The sequence below is a fragment of the Dermacentor silvarum genome, chromosome 10, assembly GCF_013339745.2.
Source record: "Dermacentor silvarum isolate Dsil-2018 chromosome 10, BIME_Dsil_1.4, whole genome shotgun sequence".
In the NCBI taxonomy this organism is placed as follows: Eukaryota; Metazoa; Arthropoda; class Arachnida; order Ixodida; family Ixodidae; genus Dermacentor; species Dermacentor silvarum.
The window spans coordinates 77,449,447-77,470,006 of NC_051163.1; the positions used below are offsets into that span (position 1 = coordinate 77,449,447).

Here is a 20,560-nt window from a genome sequence, read left to right on the forward strand (position 1 = left end):
ACGCGTCTGCTTCTGTTCGTCAGCCAACAAACGCGGCACGAATTTTGCACTGACACGACGTTTGTCACTCAAAATTTCATGACATGATCCTACGCTCATACCCACTTCGTCAGCGATTTCCCGAACAGTCAAACGACGATTTCCAGGAATCATAGTTCGAACTCTCTCGACGTCGTCATCATCTGTGGATGTGGAAGGTCGTCCAGGCTTGGGATCGTCACCGCCCAACATTCTTCCGTCTTCAAAACGCTTGAACAAGTCTTAGCACTGCGTCCGACTCATACAGTCCTCCCCGTATGCTTGGCTAAGCGACAGAAATGCTATCTGTGAAAGTTTTTCCAAGTTTGTAGCATAACTTCACAAACACACGCTGTTCTTTCAATTCCTTCATTCTCACTTTGGCACCATCCGAAGAACAGCTTGTTCATGTGCTCACTTCAGCGGCTGTAGCTCTAAACTAACGGTCAGAGCGAAACGCGGGAAATGGCAGTTTGTTGTCTAAACCTGCCGCTACATGCGCTCAGTAGCCGCAGTGCGCTCCCTCTGCCGGTTGGCGCGCCATTTCAAAAGTTTGGTTTCATTTTGAACACACCTCGTACATAACTATCCACCAGAAAGTGAATGAAGTACCCTAAGAATGCTAACGCATTAAAAGTCAGCCTGCATCATCTTTATCTAAGAGACCGCATAAGAAGGTAGAGAGCGACGAGGATTGCGCAGGCTTGACGCACGCTGAGGGCACTGTTGCCAACCCTAGAGAAATTTCCCTAGATCTAGGTTATTTACATCCTCTTTAGGGAAAAAGGGAAATTTGTCACAATCTTGGGAAATTTTCCGCTTACTCATGGACAACAGAAACCACCGCTGCGTTGGAACTACAAAGGTGACGGAGCGTTTTGATTTTAGCCGCCGCAAGTTAACTTCGCATTGGCATGCTAAGTATAACTTAATTATAATCTTACAGCAGCTGAGCGAACGCATATTGTCAAGTAATTGACAAGGTATGGACGCCCTGTGGCACTTTCCAGATCACTCTTACTGAACTATTACCGCTCGTACACAGCTGTTCCGTCAATTTCAGCATATCTTTAATGAAATATTTATCTGAAGCTGGCCAAAGGAGCTGTCAATATAATGAACGCAGCTAGAACCGACGTCATCCTTAAAGAAATGTATTACAAAGTACAAGTTAGCCAATGGGAATGAGCGGAGCTGTTGAGGCCAGTAGATGACAGAAATTTTATCTGCTTTCTTGTAGAGAACACACGTGCACCTTATGTTTTTTTTTTTTTACCGCAGCAGAGAAGCTTCACGGTCACGTCGTCGCGCACGTGCAGCGTCTCTACTTCTGGCTAACGTGCGTTCTCTTATTCCTGCACAGCAGTAGAACGTGGCACTTTTTCTGCTTTCCGTAGTTTCTGCAAGCATGCTCCAAAAATAATACTTCAGTATTATTATTATTAGTAGTAGTAGTATTGTTATTAATACCGTGTGTCTGATGGTAACCAAAACGCCTCGATAGGAACAGTTTTGCTCCCACGTTTAGCATTGTTGAGGCTGTGTGCGAATAAATGCTGTTGCAAGCATTCCAACTTGCACTGTGACATAATTTCAGCTTAAGCACAGTGACTTCGATGAATCCTTTCAAACGAATACATAAATAAGTCCTAAAACTAAAATGTGCAGTGTACTTGCGTGGCACATACGCAGTTTGCTTACCGAGAACATGCTGAATAACCGCATTTTCTCTAAATCTAGGGATATCTAGGAATATTTCTATCCGAGTTAGGGGAAAATTAGCTTCGGAGGTTGGCAACTCCGGCTGAGGGACCACCGCTGAAGCAATGACTTCCAGCAGGAGCAGCGACGGTTGCTAGTATCCTCGCAGTAGTGGAAGTTCTACACGGCAAAATACATAGCTGCACGTATGGGAAAAATCATGGACAGACTTGCGCCGATCACGTGTGCCTTGTCAGTAGAAGACGGGGATCTTCGCCTGCTTGGACGAATCTGGCCTATGGACCTATCGGCTCCGGATGTAATTTAATTTAGCTCGACTTAATACTTTAGTTCTTGGACATTTAAATGTTTAACGCTCTCGACCTCCTGCTTCTCCAATTTCTTAACCTGAACGCGTTCTTAGACATACGTGGCGTTACAGTATCGTATACAGCCACTATGTATCCTACCTACCGACGTGTCTGGATTCATCCAATTTACACGCACTTTCGCGGTGTGTAAATGGAAACTCCTAGCTATCAAAAATCTATTTGATCCGCTGACGTAGTCTGAAATAGCCGAAATATTTTTTTTGATAATGGAGTGCCCAGTGACGTACGTTTAATTTATGTTTTTCATAGCACGCCTTTATAGGAGAGGTTGTTTCTGTAGATGGCATGCGCGAAATTATACAATAAGTTCACATAATTCGAATTCCTTGTTACAGCTCTGTCTCCTATAGGAAGAAGGAGATCCTGATTAGTAGTTAGCCGCTCAAAATAGTAATACAGGACGCTTAAATACGTCAAGTAATCACACAGCACCAGGATGAGAAAAAGGCTGCAGGCAGGTAAAATATGACGAGACGTAGTGTGATAGAGCAGCGCTTCTCTGCGCATTTTTATTGACAAACTAGGTGATGTACGATGATATCCTGGCCGCAGTCACTTGAAACAAATGGATGCAGCCAAGGGGTGAAACGACATCGCAAGTTGTCGATGTTACCCTAAGTCCTTCATCAAAGCACGGCTTCGAGCTCCCTGTAGAGAGGGTAAAATGTGCTCGGCCGTTGAAGGCTGCGGTGAGGCCATATTGGAGTTAGCTGTATTTCTGTTTTTCAGTCCTCTGGTCAAGTTCTCGACAAACTAAGAAGGACGGGGGCAACCAGGAGCACAAGAAATCCCCTAGAAGCCACAACTGCATGTGCAGAAGAAGCGCAGCCACCGAGTAGGGCTAGGGCGTCCACAACCCTCATAAACGCAGCCTTGGCCGTCTTCATCGGCATCGGGCACGTTGAGTTGAATGCCTGGTCGAAGCAGGCTACCTCGATGGGGTGTAGGCTGAAAAAATGCAAGAGAAAAAGTCGATGCACTTGGGCAGCCTGACTTGCCTAAAGCGTATGTCTGAGTCTGTGTGACTAGGGGCTTATTCATAAAGCATTTCGATCCTAAGGGTTCCTTGCCATTCGCCGCCTACCTTCGCTAATAATATGTCCACCATCACTATTGGTCGGCATATTCTCTTAGGTACAGTCTCTTGTAGAACGCTTGTGAGAACTCTCGCAAGAACTGGCCTTTGGGAACATAGACTTAACGAAAACATTAATGTAATACAGTGTATATCATATGCAACTTATACAAATAATTCTATGATACCCGTGTTAGTAAGATGTACCATGTCCGCATCGCGTGACTCTTTTTTTTCTTAAGAAATGAATTTCTTTCTTAATATTTTTGAGGGCACACACATTGCAGCTGTGGTGTTGAAGCTAGTCTGCGTCGAAGAAGGGTTGTACACTTAGCAGATATTGCGAAGCTTAACACTAATTTTGACACGCCCGTCCGCACACTTGCAATATCAAGCGGCTATGCGTTTCGCCTGTTTGAGCTTGGCTGCACTGCGCGTAGTGGATGGCTCTAGACACTGTGTTCCACCGATAGACCCTGGCTCCTACCTGCGGCAAATTTCCTTTCGTCCACTTTAAATTTAATTTTAATTCCGTTATTTCGATATTTAAGTTAGTCCGTAAAATTATTTCTCGCATCTCTTCTCTGGCTTCATTGTTTGCTTTACTGATATGCTTGTATTAACTGCCATGAGCCCTGCGGTTCTGGAAGCAATAGCGTAAACAAACATACAGACAGAAAGAGCACACGACATGCGTGCTTCTGACCGCATGCTTATTTGCGCTATGTCTCTTCCGAAAAGTCCCAACAGCAAGGACGAACTCCTTCGTAGCTGCAGCATTTAGCCTAGGACCCTGAACAAAGTACTTAACTTGCTCTCTCGCCAAGTGGCTCTCCTCTTGCTCGGCGTATACGGAGACGAAAGCTCGCGACTGCAATAACACGCGTTGATAACCTGCCATTGTCAGAGCAAACCATATTCGGGACGCCTACCCCGTAAGCCGTCGCAGCAGAGGACGGTGGAGGTATTGTTACGATTATCATGAAGTAATCTGCGTGAACAGCATTAGAATTAAGGTTACCTTCCGAGGTATAGCCCAGTGACCATGGCATTACGCTGCTCAGCTAAAGGTTGCGGGTTCAATCCTGACAACGGTGGCCGTATGTCGGTGGGAATGAAATGCAAAGACGCTCGTGTGCTTAGGCTGAGGTGCACGTTAAAGAACCCCGCGTCTTTCTAAGCTCGAAGTGAATGCACCGAGACAGACTGCGAATGCGGAGGTGGGTAAAAATCGCGCGCATTGCGGCAAAGCTCACCGGCAGTGCTCTTCCACTGGGGACGGTGTGCCAGCATCCTGTGGATCGGATGCCGGTAACATCGTTCTCGCGCAGGCTTCCAGCTTCTCCTGGTCCCTACACTGGAAGGCTTTGTGAAATTCTGCGAGTTGTTGCATAGCATGGAGGGAAAAAAATTGGAGCGTGGCATACTGAAATAACTATTGCCTTTAGGTAGACAAAAAGAAGGACAACAATAACAACACCCACAACAGAAACAACAACAATGAACCATGTCCTGAAGCAACAATAACTAAAAGGCGGATTGTTAAGTGCACGATATGCCTGCGACATTTCAAGCTTCTGTATATGTGGCGAATTGAGAAAGTGCGCTATTTGTTCCTCCAGCGCCGGCACATGAAACAGAACGTGTGTGTTCGCGCTCTTGCTTCGTGTCATCACCATAGTGAACCGCTTTTCGAGTTGGAGCTGCAGTTTTTGTTGAATGCACGAGGGTCACGCCGCATGAACTGTGCTTCCGGTACCGAGCCTGTGACAGATTTGTCCATGAAGGAATCGGCGTATTCTGAAAGAATAGTTCATAATCAATCGTCTTCCAAATAAGTCTTTGGCTTTCGCGGAAGATAAAATTTCGGCATTGTTTGGTGAGTTTTTGGTGATTCTTGGTGAGTTTGGTGAGTGAGCTGTTTACGCGATAACTTAGGACATGTTTAAACTACTTTTTCCTTCCGCGCATCACTGTGCCTCCTTTTTTTTCCCTCTCTCTGCAAGTGCTAACGCGAACTTTTACCTGTCCCTTTAGTAATGCTTGCGGTAACCCTCGTAGTATTTCCATATAGCGGTGTGATGACTGCGGTAACAAATATGCTTAACGCCTATGTTAGACGTTGGCTCAAAACCACAAAAAAAATTTTGGTGGATATTTGTGTTGCCAACTTAGCCCTGACCGGCAGAAGTCAGTAACGTCGCATGATCCTTATAATGATGAGAATCAGTGTAACACTATATTGTGCATGACTGTGTTTTTTTTTCGCTTTTCTGCGATGAATGCGAACCACATCTGTGCGAGATGCCCTAGTAATAATTCAGAACATCCGAACCCTCGTTGATTTCTTGTTCAGAATATTTTGTAGATACTTGCCTTGTTTTGGCTAAAGCCACATTCAGAAAAATAAGTCGCAGTCTGTATCTTTTTTCTTCTTTTTTTTAGTTCGATCAACATTCTTTGGGAAGTTCACCAATTTTGCGCTATGTAAGGTGTACGACCCGTATCTAAGCTCTTTGAACCCAGCTGGGGCCACGGGGTATATGCCCCGAATAGACGGCTTGGGAATAAACAACTTTGGTCCGTCATTGGGTGTGCTGCAATGCGGGTTTTTTCCACTGGGCATGTACCCGAACACAGAACTTGGGTCATTTTGTACGTGTAACTGGTAACGTGACACGAGGTAAGCGAACATTCTTGGCGAGTCCGCCAGAAACAGAACAAGAGACAAGGAGTGAAGAACTCGATCGGCAGCAGAAAATCGAAGACGTCAGCTACAGAGAAGTGACGATGTCGGCATTAAAAACATCCGAGTGTTGGTAAAGTGAAGTGAACCGGACAAAGCCGCGAACGCATGAGACGTTCAGTTAGACGCGCTACATGTTACATGTTTGGGACAGGGTCGAGCCGATGCGGGTGGGCGGCTCGAGTAGCGACGTTGCAAGTTGAGTGGTGAGGACACATTGGTCCCATTGATGGGCATGGGAATGTGCGCGACTGAGCACGGAGAGTTGTCCGAGACTTGAGAGACAACGCACCGATCAACAAAATGCCCCGTCGGGCTGACGGTCCACACCGAGGCGCTTGCTTATCCGCTCTCATTTTTTTGTACTTGCTTTCCTTGTCGATCGCTGTTAGTGTAACCTCTCGCGCCCCTGTTTTCGATTAAATTCGGTTTAAATTATTCTCATCGACGATCGTTGTAGTTCCTGATGCCGAAGTACGAGAGCAGTCCTATCAGCTCACAAAGAGCCGACAACAACCAACTAAACGACTAAACAGCTAGAAAGGACACCGGTAGAAGACAGAAAAGCTTACTGATTGGCTCCTGTGACTTCAGTCATGCGCTTCGAGTCCCATGACAACTACTACGCAACACGCTTGACGAGTGCGGAAAAAAAACCACCGTTCATTAAACGCTTTTATGCCTACGTCCACTCTCGATAGCGCTGGTTAACCAAATTGGTTCGAATCGCCGACTAGTGCAGCATCACCTAACTATTTAAAGGGACACACTTTAGAGAGGAAAACATGTGCTATTAGCCTGGCAGACTTCTATTTACAAGTTATCTCTGCATTTGCGTGCTGCACCGTCGTGGATTCTGAGTTGACCGAATGATGGCCATATTTATTTGTATAAATTTCGCCCTCAAACCAAGCCACCGAATATATCAGACTTGTTTTCTAAATTTCTAGTCAATTCGCATCGTCATCTCATCACTTTTTACGCAGTAAAGGCCTGAATTCCTAGGTTGAGAATTCGCTTACTTTGGAAAATAATGTTGCCTAAAGTGTCATCAGCTAACTATATATACCGATCTCAACAGGCCGCAAAAACTGTGTCCTCGCTGAAAGGGAACTTTGTTTTCGGAAAATTTGTCTCTTCGTTGGTATAGGAAACTTTGTTGGTATAAGAAACTTCGTCACCAACACATCTTTCATGTGACCTTCTTTCATGCTTAGTGTGTTCTGGCGACTACACTTGCCTTATCAGAATTCAAACAGTTGAAGACCTAATTTCATACTATCTAAGCTTGCAGTGACGTTACTACTTCTCTATACTGTCTCTTAGAGCTCAGTATCACGGAATGGAGTTGGCACAATTGCCATTTGGTGAGTTACAAGGAGTCACACATGTCCTAGCATGCCCAAAGTGCTCAACCAAGACGGTTATCTAGTGTGATCATTTGCTAAACATCGTGCCCGGAGGTGTTGGTGCTCGTTAGTGACCCCGTGGCGTCGTCGGTCTGTATTCTTACAGTTGTTTACCACCGTGGTCTTCGAAGGTGCACTTCGTGCATACTGTAAACAAACCTTGAAAGAGAAAAGTTGTCATTCACCCGAGTGTATTGCACGAGGCTACAGAGGAAATCAATGCGGGTTTCGCAAAAAGATGGCTTCGCAATTGAAGGAAAATTCGCTTGGTTCCGGGGGTCGAATACGACACCAACGCCTTTCTGTGGCGGTCGCTCTGCCATCTGCGCTAACCGGCAGTCTAACAGATCGCAGAGCGATGGCAAATTAATCGATAAATTGAAGAACTGGGCGACTGAATAATCGCTCCAGGAGGGAGAAGGTTCGTTATGCAGCCTTGTGCAACCAGTTCTCATGGACCTACCTCTGAGCGTGTTATCGCAGACAATGTTGCGCATTGCCTCATAGCCTCTCTCCTGGATCCTGTAGTCACCCTTTATTGCTTCAGGGCACTCGGCAAGTTCTGCGTGGCACGCTAGCTTTCCTGTAATGCGGCTGCAACGTGAAAATGCAAGGCTGTAAGTGACAGGCGCTTAGAGCTTAGCTTCCATATCGCAGCTTGTTGCGCAGTCTTTGTTTCAAATATTTCCCCTCATTCTAATAAAATTCATAATGACTGACTGACTGATTGATTGATTGAGCGATTCATTCATTCATTCATTCATTCATTCATTCATTCAATCATTCATTCATTAGCTGTACCGAACCCACTACTTGACACCTTGCAATATTGTCACGCCCACAGATACAGAATTTGCGCTTTTGCTCCTCATATCACTAAGGAGCCGGAAAACAGCGCTTGAAAAACCATTGTTTCTGCTAGGAAACATATTTTGAGCTGCCAGTGAAGAAATACTTGTTCGCCATTTGCGTAGGATCGACGATTTTTCTTTTCATTACAGCAGCACAAAGTCTGTCCGTCTGTCTGTGTCTGTTTGTCTGTCGGTTGGTCGGTCGGTCTGCGTCTGTCTGTCTGTCTGTCTGTCTGTCTGTCTGTCTGTCTGTCTGTCTGTCTGTCTGTCTGTCTGTCTGTCTGTCTGTCTGTCTGTCTGTCTGTCTGTCTGTCTGTCTGTCTGTCTGTCTGTCTGTCGGTCTGTCTGTCTGTCTGTCTGTCTGTCTGTCTGTCTGTCTGTCTGTCTGTCTGTCTGTCTGTCTGTCTGTCTGTCTGTCTGTCTGTCTGTCTGTCTGTCTGTCTGTCTGTCTGTCTGTCTGTCTCTGTCTGTCTCTCTGTGTCTGTCTGTCTGAGTTTGTGTGGCGCGAATGAAAATGACACAAAGGAACAAAGACGACGTACTGGGGAGCTGACGGGAGTCGTTTGTGTTCCTTTATGGTCAGTCCATTACCACTGCACCAACTCAGCTTTCAAGAACAATGTACAAACTAGCCCGTGAACGAATTATTTTGCGACAACTGTGTCAAACCCTTGTCAGCAGGGGTCGCTCGCTAAAACCCGATGTAACGAAAACATGTTATATAGTATTTTCACTTATATGCTTGCAACCATACCACCCACGCGTCTTACTTTGGTATCTTTCTATAGATGAAAGAAGCCATTACTCGATGATGCACCCATAGTTCGCACAGATGGCGCTGTTGTCGCTTAACGCATGACCGAATCGGAGCCAAATTTAGTTTCTCGTTCGGCGTTCAGAAGGGCATATCTCGGTAGTGTGTTTGTCGATCCGAGAGGTTTTGATCGCGTTTGAGAGCGCTCACTCAGCCATAGTAGGTACAATCTATCAAAGTCAAACCTGTGCGCACCAGGAGTTATGGAGCCTGCAAGTACGCAATTTCTTGGAGACATTTCACGCTTGCTCGGTTATTGCACACACTTGATGGACCCGCAGACTCCAGCAAGACAAACGCATGCCAATTCGCGCTCACCACATTTCATCACGGCGGAATATCACGGCGAGCACGACTGCAAGGTTAGATTGCAGAACCTACACAAGCTGTCTAATGCCTGAATAAATTTAAATTCTGCGTTCGGTTGCGTCATTTCTGCAGCAAATATCCATACAGCCTCTGCACGCACAAGACATTTCGCGTAACCCACTGTGGCTCCGTCCCTCATACATCCTAGCCGAATTTTTAACAATACCTGCAATCCCTCTTCAATTCCTCTTCATCGAAGTCGCCCTCTTGGTTAAGCCTAAATTCATTCCACAACAGCACGCTATTATAGCCCAGGTAGCACTCCTTCACGAAGCTCGGTTCGCATTGATGTGTATCTGAAAAAAGAAATAATGAAATATCAGCAGATCCCCTCGCGCTGTGAGAATCGGTCTAAGCGAACCTTTCATTGGTGTTTGTGAAAAACGCTGCTCCTGTTTGGCGATCATTTGAAAGTAGAAACCGCACGACCCATATGGACAAGTTTTCATTGGGAACCTCCTCGATGAACATGAAGTTGTTGCGCTCGATCATGGACACGCCACGCATGGCGAAAAAAGAATGACGACGAATGGAATGATTGCGACAGCGTGAAAATGACTGTGTGGCGCAGATGCAGCGACGAAGGCATGATATTGATTGCATGATGATGCTAGAATCAGTACGACGGCATGATGACGATGAACAGACCGCCATGGTATGACGGCGAATCTGTGGCGAAGACGGTCTGATCACGATTGAAAGACGGCAATGGCTTGACTACGACGGCACGTTGGTGCTGTAGCTCGTGTGTGCACTGACGGGCATTAGCTGTCGCCTTTGAGTCGCACTATATCCGTTGTCTGTTTGCAAATAATCGTCCTACACAGCAGCCAGAAGCCCGCGAGAATGACAATGGTACGGTGACGATAGTCTGATGATGACATTACTATCAGTATGACCCACGAATTCAGCAAGAGCTATTCGGCAAATCCGGAGCGTCAGCAGCGAAGTTGAAGGAATCGCAAACAGACTCATTGCTACACGGTGTCAAGGTGGACCATAGATATGTGACATGATTGAGGCACGCAAGAACTGTAGTCTGCAGCCGCGCCCCTCCACCTTAGCGCATTTCCTCTAAACGTGCCGGCACATCTTCCTCGCCGACAAAATTGAGATCCCCTTCGCCACCTTCAGACGTAACGGAAAACAACAAACAGCCATCGCGGATATTGCCGTAGTTTATCTTTAAGCTTTATATACTTAAAAAAAACGAAAAGGTGCACCTTGAAACACTAGATTAGCGCGCATGTACAGAATATAGCAGGTGTTTCTTGTCACGTGGAACATTTTAGAACATTTTGAAGAAGGCAGTCATATCTAAGCCCTTGCCGTTTTTGCTGATAGGCGGACTTTGACAGCAAAAAAATTTCGGCTATAATTTTCGTTAATTATCTCCAATAATTCAAGTCTGATAAACAGAAATCCTAAGACTAGCACCACATTCGAGATATGCGACCATATGTGCTACTAAATATTCGGGTGTTCTAATTTCTCAAAATGGAGCCTTTAACAACTGTTCGGGGTGATCTTAACTGGAGCGCCAGGGCATGTTTTACCAAATTTTGGGGATGAATATGTCGAAAAGTAGGAGTCATGAGGGAGGTAGTGGCGGAATACTGCACCAGGGAGGCCAATTCCTGTTCGGGTGAGGAAGTGACTTTGTTGAAGCTTAGTGGGCCTTCCTAATTTGGTTGCACCTGGACTAGTACAACCCCATTAGCTCTCGGTGGTTTCTTTTTTTTTTGCCGATGTCAGGCTCCACTCGATGCGTGAAAATGCAGTGTACTGAAAGAGGATTCGAACTTACGACCTTCAGATTAGAAGCCGCGTGTTCTACCTCTGCTCCACACCATTACCACAGTAAGAACATTTGCAGGCGCAAGTTGGAATCAGCTAGCGCAAGACAGGGGTAATTAGATATCGCAGGGAGAGGCCTTCGCCCTGCAGTGGAGATAAATATAGGCTGATGATGTCGAAAAGTGGCGCTAGTCTTATGATCTCAGCTTAGCAGATATGACTTCACTACTCTTCAGCTAAAATTATGTAATTACGCGTGTCCTAAAGAATTTAGTCACGCGACGCAAGTCGTTTGTCTGTGCTTCAGGATCTGTACTCTCTGTGAAATTTCGCCTTCTCGATTTATCGTTATCTGCGCAGTTCGCACCTTGGCGACACTAACCTTGCCCTGAAGCCGCCGACAAGGAGCCGACGAGGATCCAAACCACAGGTGACGAACGCCGCTTCTTTCCGTGCAAAACTGCGTGTTGACGCCATGATCTTTGGTCTTCAGGTGCGTTTACGTAAGGGTCGAACCTCGGGGAGCCTCGAAATGTCGCACCTCTCTGCGAGAGTATGGAGGGCATTATGATCGAGTAGGCATGGGCGATAAGGCGGCGTTCTCGCGTGCGCCAATGTCCAAGGTCGCGAGGTCCGCGAGGATTGCTACCTTATCGCTTCCGTTGCGGGTCAACTGACGCGCACCGCAGTATGCTTCGTGTGCCGCTTTCGATGTGCAACGCAATACCTTATTGTAGCTAAAGCTACATTGGCCGCATTCTCGCCGGTTCGCTGTGGCCGGTGGCCGAACAGCGAACAGAGCCGTTGCCTAGCAACCGCTGCAGCTGGAAGCGTTTCTTGGGTGCGACTGTCTTCACAACATATCCGTCTAGGGGCGGGGCCTCGCCTCGATGACGTGGCCTCGCCTTGAAGACGTGTCACCATTTTCTTTTTTTTTTCCTCTCTGTTTGGCCGCACGGTCGGTGTGCGGTGCCTCAGTTCGGATCAGCTCATAACACCTGAGTGAGAAGTTGGCGCGCGTATCATATTCGTGGCGTGCGTTGTTTTGTTTCGCTTGTGAAAGCGGGAATGCAACGATGAGCGAGCCTCCTGAGCGACAGAAGGTGATCGAAAAAGTACCTCCAAGGGTTACATCATCATGAAGACGACTACTCCCATGGCTACCTGAAGTCACACGATGAGCTTAAGCTTTTTGAGAGGTCCTTGGCTGCTGTCAACGAGAGGTATGCTGTGCGGACATCAAGAGACCTGAACAAGCCGTCTGAATGTAAGGATGTATCGACTGCTTCTTAATGTTTCGCTCTGCGCGTAGATTTATCATTGAAAAAATGCAGTAGTAATTTTAACCAGGGACTCAACCCGGCAGAACGACTTGTTTTCATTTACGGTTAGTGCGCAACTCTAGACAATTGTTTTATCTTGATTCGCCTTAATGAAGATCAGGTTATCATTGTTCTGGTTACCGGTTCAGAGTTCCCCTGGCACCGATTTATTTTGGTTTGAGAGGAGTATTGTTCTGGTTACCGCGACATGACCCGGTCCTCAGAAATTTTGATTAACGTAAAAAATAACTGAACTGTTATTTTTAGGTTTCAGTCATGATTAGAACCACGCATGTAAGCTAATTGTGACTTAGAGTCAGAATTATGTCCTAGAGTAAAACACTGTCATGGGACCCTTTTTCCACTGCTAGCGTGAAACGGCTAGTGAAATGGCATGAAAACTGAATACATAGCGTCAAGGGAAACAAATATCAGCATTCATTTGCACTTGTGGATCCATTGTGTTGCTGGTGTACTTGTACAATGGAAAGCATATTTTTAATGACAACAGTAATTGGTTAATTTTTTATTCAATGTTTTTTGCACCTATAGAAGCCAGAATATTTCACACAAATACAGAACAAAAATCCACATTTATAATTAAACGAAGTACAGCGCAAAGATTATACACAAAAGAAAATTATAAACAGCAAGTAGTGAAACTTCTTATGCCACTGCTATATGGTATCAGTGATAGCATACTTGCATGCCACAGGACATATGTATAATAACGTTATAAAAAGTAAACTATATCACACGTAGTATTGATTCCTTTAATAAAACTCTTCAATGGGATCAGCTATCCTTGAAGGTAGCTGCAGTTTAGGTTACAAAGGCCTTGTATGCAACGTCTTCGCTACAGAGTTATAATTGTACAATATTTATATCTGCGATGTACTAACAAACCTCGAAACGCTTCGGTGATAGTGCTTGTCGGAAAATATAGGCAATACATACGCAGAAATTGAAAAAAAAGAGTGGAAGTTCACGAAGTCAAAGTTGAAAAAAATTGATGTGAGGTCAGACCCACAAACTAAGTATATCAACATTAAAATAGAATGCATTTTGCTGCAAGTAAAATGTACAACAAGGGTTATGTTGTATCACATACCTACAAAAAAAATTTGCACTGTCCAAGCTGAGCCAACGCACAGCAAAAATTAAGATGCGACAGCTCTATTACGCTGTGAACCCCAAATAAATTAATATTTCACGGTATTTAAAACACTCATTGAGTGGTATACACCAAATGTTCGTGGTTACAGTGAATCTGGCATCATAAAAGGCTAATGTAAAGCAAGTGAACAGAGTGAGCTCATTAAATGATTTTGGACGTAGTAAAACCAACGGCATACCAGGTGACAGAGGCAAATTTCCGCAAATGTCAGGTAAAAAGACATACAGGATCAAACTTTGAAAAATACGTTGTCATCCTCAAGAGTATACGTAGCTCACGCATAATACTTTGAGAGCATTCATAGCATGCCCATGTCATCACAGTTTGCTCTAGTGAAAGGTAGGCCAGCTAACCTACCGTCACTGCCCATACTGTTTAGCTTGGTGCTGAACAGAACAATTGTTTAAGCAGAATTCGCATGCAGGTAATTCAAGCTACAGAATTTACCAAGACAACAAGCATGCACTTGCACAATTTACAATAAGGCATCATATTTCTACCCTAAAAAAGTTTGATGTCTGCATACAACGTTCTTGAACAATATAGGCGTTTTACAAAGTAATTGAACAAAATGCCTTAACACAGATCCTGGTGGGACTGCCGAAGTTGATGGATAAAGTAATTGTGTGAGCCATCACGAACATAATTTACCCGCGAGGAAACTTTTGTAGCAATTTTCCCTGTACTGCGAGTCACAGCAGCTAAATAAGACGAGTCATGGTGGCTCAGTGGCAATAGTGCTTCATAAGTGCAAAGTCGCGGGTCTGATTTCCAGATGTAGTTGCATTCCTGTGAGGGTAGAATGCAAATGCGATTGTGTACTTGAGTTTAGATACATGCTGAGGAACCTCCAGACAGTTAAAATTAATCCGGAGCCCGCCACTATGACATCTCTTAAAGCCGATGTGTTGCTTTGGAATTTTAACTCTTTGTGTGATCAGTCAGGTGTATTCTACCCAGTGCTACTTGCCGATGATAGGTTGGAAAGGTTCATGCACCCTAGCTATCATTTTTGTCAGTGTGCAGCCAAATCAAATGGCCAACATGAATGCGAGGTTTGTATTTCTCTACACAAGGCACCAGCTTGGTTCACCATGTCTATTGACTGCTATGGCGGCACAGCGTTTGTGGAACTATGCTGTCATATTCACGATAGCGTAGCGATTCTAACTCAATTGTATTCCTTTTGCACTCTCAGTGATCCACGCAGTGTCATGCCTATGATATCACCAAGACCAGTCGGTCCTAAACAGTTGATGATTAAACAAAAGGAATATAATCGAGCAAAATGGATCCTGCTCCTCTGCAAGAGGTTACAGGCACTATCCCCACCTTAGCGGTCACACATTGCTGTAGCAACATTCAAAAAGGTCAGTCTACTGTTCGGCAGTCAATTGAAAATAACTCAAGTGGTCCGATTGAACCCCTAGCCCTCCAATACAACATGGCTTATAACCTACTGCGTGGTGTTTGCCTGTGAAGCCCTTAAACCAACATGTAGGCCATGCGCTTCGACATAAAAAATTTGCAACATTTTCTAGATTTATTGGCCGTGAACTGCGTCAGCTTTGTGTGCTTTTGCCTAATTCTTTCCTGATGGAAACATTCCGTTGTCATCTTGGCAACGTAGCGGAGCCTCACATCTAGGTACTTGTCTATGATTGCCCTCACAAGATGGGATGAGTGGCATTCAAGCAGGTGATTTTCGAGCATGTGCTGATCTAACACTTTAAAGAAGCCCTTGCCGACAAAGGTTGTCATAGTAACCACTGCAACTTTAGCTGCACGCCTTTGGGATGGTAGTGGTGAGCACACCAGAGCCTTGCGCAGCTCTCTCTCACATAGTCTGCAGATGTTCAAAACATCATTTGAAGCGTAGATCAGTCCACCTCGAGTTTTTCGACGAATCAGGGAATATAGAGGCATAGATGGAGGAGCTCACACCTTCAGTGCAGAAGCACACTCATCGCACTGGAGGTGAAGCAGTAAGCTGCGAACCTACATAACACGCATGTCATGACATCTCATTTATGTTCGCAATATACTCTTGTCATAGTATGCCAATTTTGGTACACATCATGTTCACGAAACGACCATGAGAGCACACTGACGTAGGCGGCTAGATAGATAGATAGATAGATAGATAGATAGATAGATAGATGATAGATAGATAGATAGATAGATAGATAGATAGATAGATAGATAGATAGATAGATAGATAGATAGATAGATAGATAGATAGATAGATGCTGTCAAAGTAGCAAATGTTCGCCAAGAAATGACATTTAAAAGTAAAGTCAGTGCAAATACCCTGAGCTCTGGCGAGTAAGCGGGTGACACTGCTGCACCAGACTTACGTGTCAGTTGACGCACGAGCAAGTCTTTTTTTTTTTTGCCCCGCCAAGACTCTGCAACGTGGCAACATCCTCATTTCCTAGAATGCGATTGTCACACAATCTTCTATGACATCTTGGAGATGAGCAACGTTTGGAAAAGCCGGCAACGGGATTGCTGCCGAGTCTTGATCTTCTTCTTTGTCGCAGTTTGCAATTGTGAGTAACGCCCTTTTTCATCCCTCAGAAAGGCCTTTTCAGGCGTGTCTTCTGCTGGCTGTGGCTGCAAAATAACATACGCACAGAAAACAGGTGCATGAGCAATCAACGTGACACAAATCACTGACCCAGAATAGAGTACTTAATTGTTGTGGCATACATTCTTACTGCCATACTCAAGATCGGGCATATAGCATCTGACCCCATCACATCCGGAAACAGATACACTCCCCAAGGCTCAGTTCTCGCCCCGCTTCTCTTTAACATCGCGCTCGTACGCCATGCACTATACACAAATGATGCGACCCTATGGTTGGGTACGGACTCGCTCGGGGGCCTGCAAGACACCCTGCAATTGGCAGCGGACGCGGTAAATAAATATAAAAAAGAGGAGCGTACTTGTCTGCTTGCCTCAGAAGTCAGATCTTTTTGTGGTCCAGCGGCGTTGCACCAAGGATGAAGATAGCATACAGGTCATGCTAGAGAGACAAGTTATAAAGCCCTGCAAAATCCTCAGAATCCTGGGACTCCTGATACAAGTTGATGGAAAATGCTACCAGATGCTCTAACGCCTCTCCAGGACAACGCAGCAGCTCTCACACATAGTTCATAGAATAACAAACAGACACCGCGGCATGAAAGAGAATGGCACCATCCACCTCGTTAGATGTTTCATCCTCTCTAGGGTGACGTACGCAGCACTGTACGTGGTACTGACGAAAACAAAGACAAACAAAATAAACTCATTCGAAAAGCCACAAAGCAAGCCCTTGGTCTTCACCCAGACGACTTCAAGAAGATTGGCGACGTCACGTCATGATCCATCCCTTACTGAAAAATATGCAACCTGCCCACCACCAAGGGCGGCACGAAGCAAGAACCAAGGCCCTCGGCAGGACTTACGGGTCCCTCCAGGAGGTGGTCTGCACAGATGCAGCCGCATACCATGGCAGAAGAGCCAAAGCTGTCGTGGTGGCGACAAAGATGGGTCTCCTCGTCAACGCCACCATGCCAGATGCAACAACGCAGGAAGCAGAGGAACTAGTCGTGACATTAGCCATCACACAAACTACGGCAACAGCCATTATAACTGATTCGCAAGAAGTGTGCAGGAGCTTTATGTCGGGCTGGGTGGCACGAACGACTCAAAGCATACTAACAGCCAAGCTGCCAGAAAGAAATGTTGGAATAGTGTGAACACCCGCTCATGCCTCCCTGGAGGGCAATGAACTTGCCCACTCCAAGGCCCGAGAACTTATCGACCAGGCACGGAGGACGCAGAAGAGCTCACTAGACTGACAACATACCTAGAAATCACTCAACACTACAGACTCAGCCGCAGAAAACACCCACCACCATATCCACAGCTAACGAAGACGCAAGAGGCAATACTCAGATTGTGGCAAACCAACACGTTCCCGCACCCAAAGAGGCCTTAATCTCATATTAACTGCTCAATATGACGAACAATGTAGGCACTGTGAACAGCTAGGAACACTCCGGCACATTGTCATAGATTGCAAACAAAATCCAGACTTGCCTCCTCTCCCCTACCCTCCACTCCCAGAAGCAGTGGGAGACGCTGCTGTCCAGCTCCCGCCTCTCGGACCAGATCCTGCTGCTGGAGAGGGTGGTCGCGGCCAAGATAGCACATGGGTTCCCGTGAAGAGGGAACCATTTCAGCAAATCAAACCAACCTTATGCTCATTAAAGATGTTGTTTTCTCTCTCTCGTTGTTTTGAAGTGTGCTGCCATATTCCATCATGACTAACCGACTACCCCATCAGTATGTCTTAAGCAATTGATCGCAATTGAATATGGCAAACACAAAAGTGATATGTATGTTTGATAGTTACCTTATGCAGAGATGCTTATCAGATAAGTTTTAAGATCGGAATGTTTGTATGAAAACAAATATTAATTCAGATTGCTGAAAAGACACCTCATTAGGTGTGAAAACACATAATGTGTACAATTTTGTTGTGCTAAAAAACGTCCGCGCAAATAGAAGTAGTATTATCTCATTCATGCCTTAAGAAATGACAAAGGTTTACGGGGGCACACAAGGCAGCAATGCCCATGCAATAAGACCTGGGTGGAAAATCTGCTGCCCCTTCACTACTTATTCCTACCTCATTCTGCATTTAAACAATGTATAGATTGTTGTCAAAGTGCATACAGGCATGTTTCCTCTCTCAGCAATGGTGACAATCAAGGATGATCGCCTTGAGGCTGTTTGCTGCTGTCAACATCATCCATGCACGTGTTCTCTTTTCATTCTTTTCCCTAGATTACAAATATCTTGCACAGGAAAAGAAATAGAAATTATGGGGTTTTACGTGCCAAAACCACGATCTGATTATGAGGCACGCCGTAGTGGGGGACTCCGGAAATTTGGACCACCTGGGGTTCTTTAACGTGCACCTAAATCTAAGTACACGGGTGTTTTCGCATTTCGCCCCCATCGAAATGAGGCCGCCGTGGCCGGGATTCGATCCCGCGACTTCGTGCTCAATCTTGCACAGGATGCAGGAAGTCAGTGAGCTATAGCAAACTGCTCGAGTTGTTGGATTGAGTTGGGCATGGGCCAAATGTCATTCATGTAGTGACCAACTAGCTAGCTAATACACAACCACATTTAAAAAAAAGTGATAATTGCATAGACTGATATAAACAGGTGCACAGTACCGGTATTTCATCTCAAAGCAAACCAAGATAATCAAGTGACTAAGCTTCGCGATGAGTGCATTGGCCACGCATGCGAAATGGTTGACATCGTAAGTGGTTTTATATTTGCCTTTCTTAATCAGCAACTGCTTAAACAGGTACATGACGATGAAATCAAATGCTGGCTCATATGGTGCGCAAGGCACAAGTAGTACAGAACATTTTCCACGCCTGCTGTCACACCAATTCCAACAACTGCAGCTTGTAGGTAGTGGATGCATGTTCACTCTGTCAGTGCAACTTCCGCCAGCCTCTTATGAAAGAACAGATTGTCTGCATTATAGACAATAGTTCATTAGCACCATGTGCAGGGCAGCACAAGAAAGTAAGGGAAGGTTTGTTCCCATTTTGTTATTTTCATAACCAACAGATAGTTTCTTGGGTGGAGCTTTGTTACGAATGCACAGTATGTTCTGTGTAAATCTGCAATCGGGACGTGTTCTATCGTCATCCGGTCACTCCATAAGTAGTCAAACAAATGCAGATAGCCCCATGAGCACTGTGAAACAGAACACCGAAATTTGTAGTTTAGAAGCCACAGTGACTCAGCCTCTGTCATAAAATTTTTCCATGAGAAAAAAATGCGTAGTGGCAAATCGGGTACGCATTCACATGTACTTTACTAATCCATATATCACAAGTAATGTTTCACTCGTTCTCGTTTTGCTTGCAGTTGCACAAACCTTATTGCAGCATTCTCTGTGGAGTAAATCAACCTAACAAATCACAGCTACTTGTTCACTCTATTAACATATATTAGCCCCCAGGCTCTCCTGTATTCCTGCACGCATGGTACAATAGCGTGGCTATGCACAATCACCTCATCCCATTCCTCTGAAATGAAGGTGGTGTATGTTTGTTACCAAAATGTGCTTGAAAGCGTAACTGTTTACCATTATTTAAGCCGCTGAAAAGTAAGGATGGGTTTTCAGCCTTGCTGGTGTGGCATTTCATAGGTTGTAACCCACCATGGTATTTTTAACCAAGCAATGAAGAAATTATATGGTCATCAGTACGACTGAGGTGTTACTTCCCCAAGGAGTCTCACTGCCACCTTCCCCATTTTGTAAACACTTTGTAAATACAAACTAGCACATGGTATGTAGTCACATTATATGCTGTCTGTATGCTTGGTGGAGTGCACCAAGCATTTTCTCACCCTTAAAACCTGGGATAATGCTGTCTTTTTATAATAATTATGCAATAATCTTACTCAATGCATTGCTTTGGGAACAATAGCTGGCTTGACAGTAGCACTGCACACATACCCGCATACCACATTGCAGACATACTCTATCGAGGCTGGCCACAATCAGCATAACTTCGAAAGCCAGCTGAACAGGGTGCGAGTTCATGTTCATCAAATAAATGTCTGTTTCATTGAGAGGTTATATATCTGTCTGTTGCTATAAATATCAATTCCGAATAGATATGGCAGAAGAACAATACACAAGGCAACACAATCAAGTTCCCTGTGAGAAGCTGCTTTTTGCCACTATTACATGCTGCAAAATGAGACTTCATTAAGCACCACTATGGCTTGGGTGCCTCTTTGTGCATTGTACAAAAAGTAAAGGTGGGCAAATGTAAATGTTTTCAAATACGAATTG

The 20,560-nt window shown here is 45.1% G+C and overlaps 1 protein-coding gene across 2 annotated transcripts in view; it reads right to left on the reverse strand.

Moving 5' to 3' along the window:
- Positions 1-2,590: 2,590 nt before the first annotated feature.
- Positions 2,591-20,560, reverse strand: part of LOC119466137 (uncharacterized) — an 82,328-nt gene continuing 64,358 nt past the window's right edge. The window contains exons 1-5 of one of the 2 annotated variants that reach the window (XM_037726627.2): positions 11,555-11,753; positions 9,542-9,671; positions 7,805-7,935; positions 4,443-4,563; positions 2,591-3,059 (exon numbers count right to left, since the gene is read on the reverse strand). In XM_037726627.2, coding sequence (XP_037582555.1) covers positions 2,849-3,059; positions 4,443-4,563; positions 7,805-7,935; positions 9,542-9,671; positions 11,555-11,738 — 777 coding nt within the window. In that variant the 5' untranslated portion in view covers positions 11,739-11,753 and the 3' untranslated portion in view covers positions 2,591-2,848. Of the gene's footprint in view, positions 3,060-4,442; positions 4,564-7,804; positions 7,936-9,541; positions 9,672-11,554; positions 11,754-20,560 lie in introns of those variants that run through there. The other variant, XM_049657685.1, reaches the window with a different exon arrangement.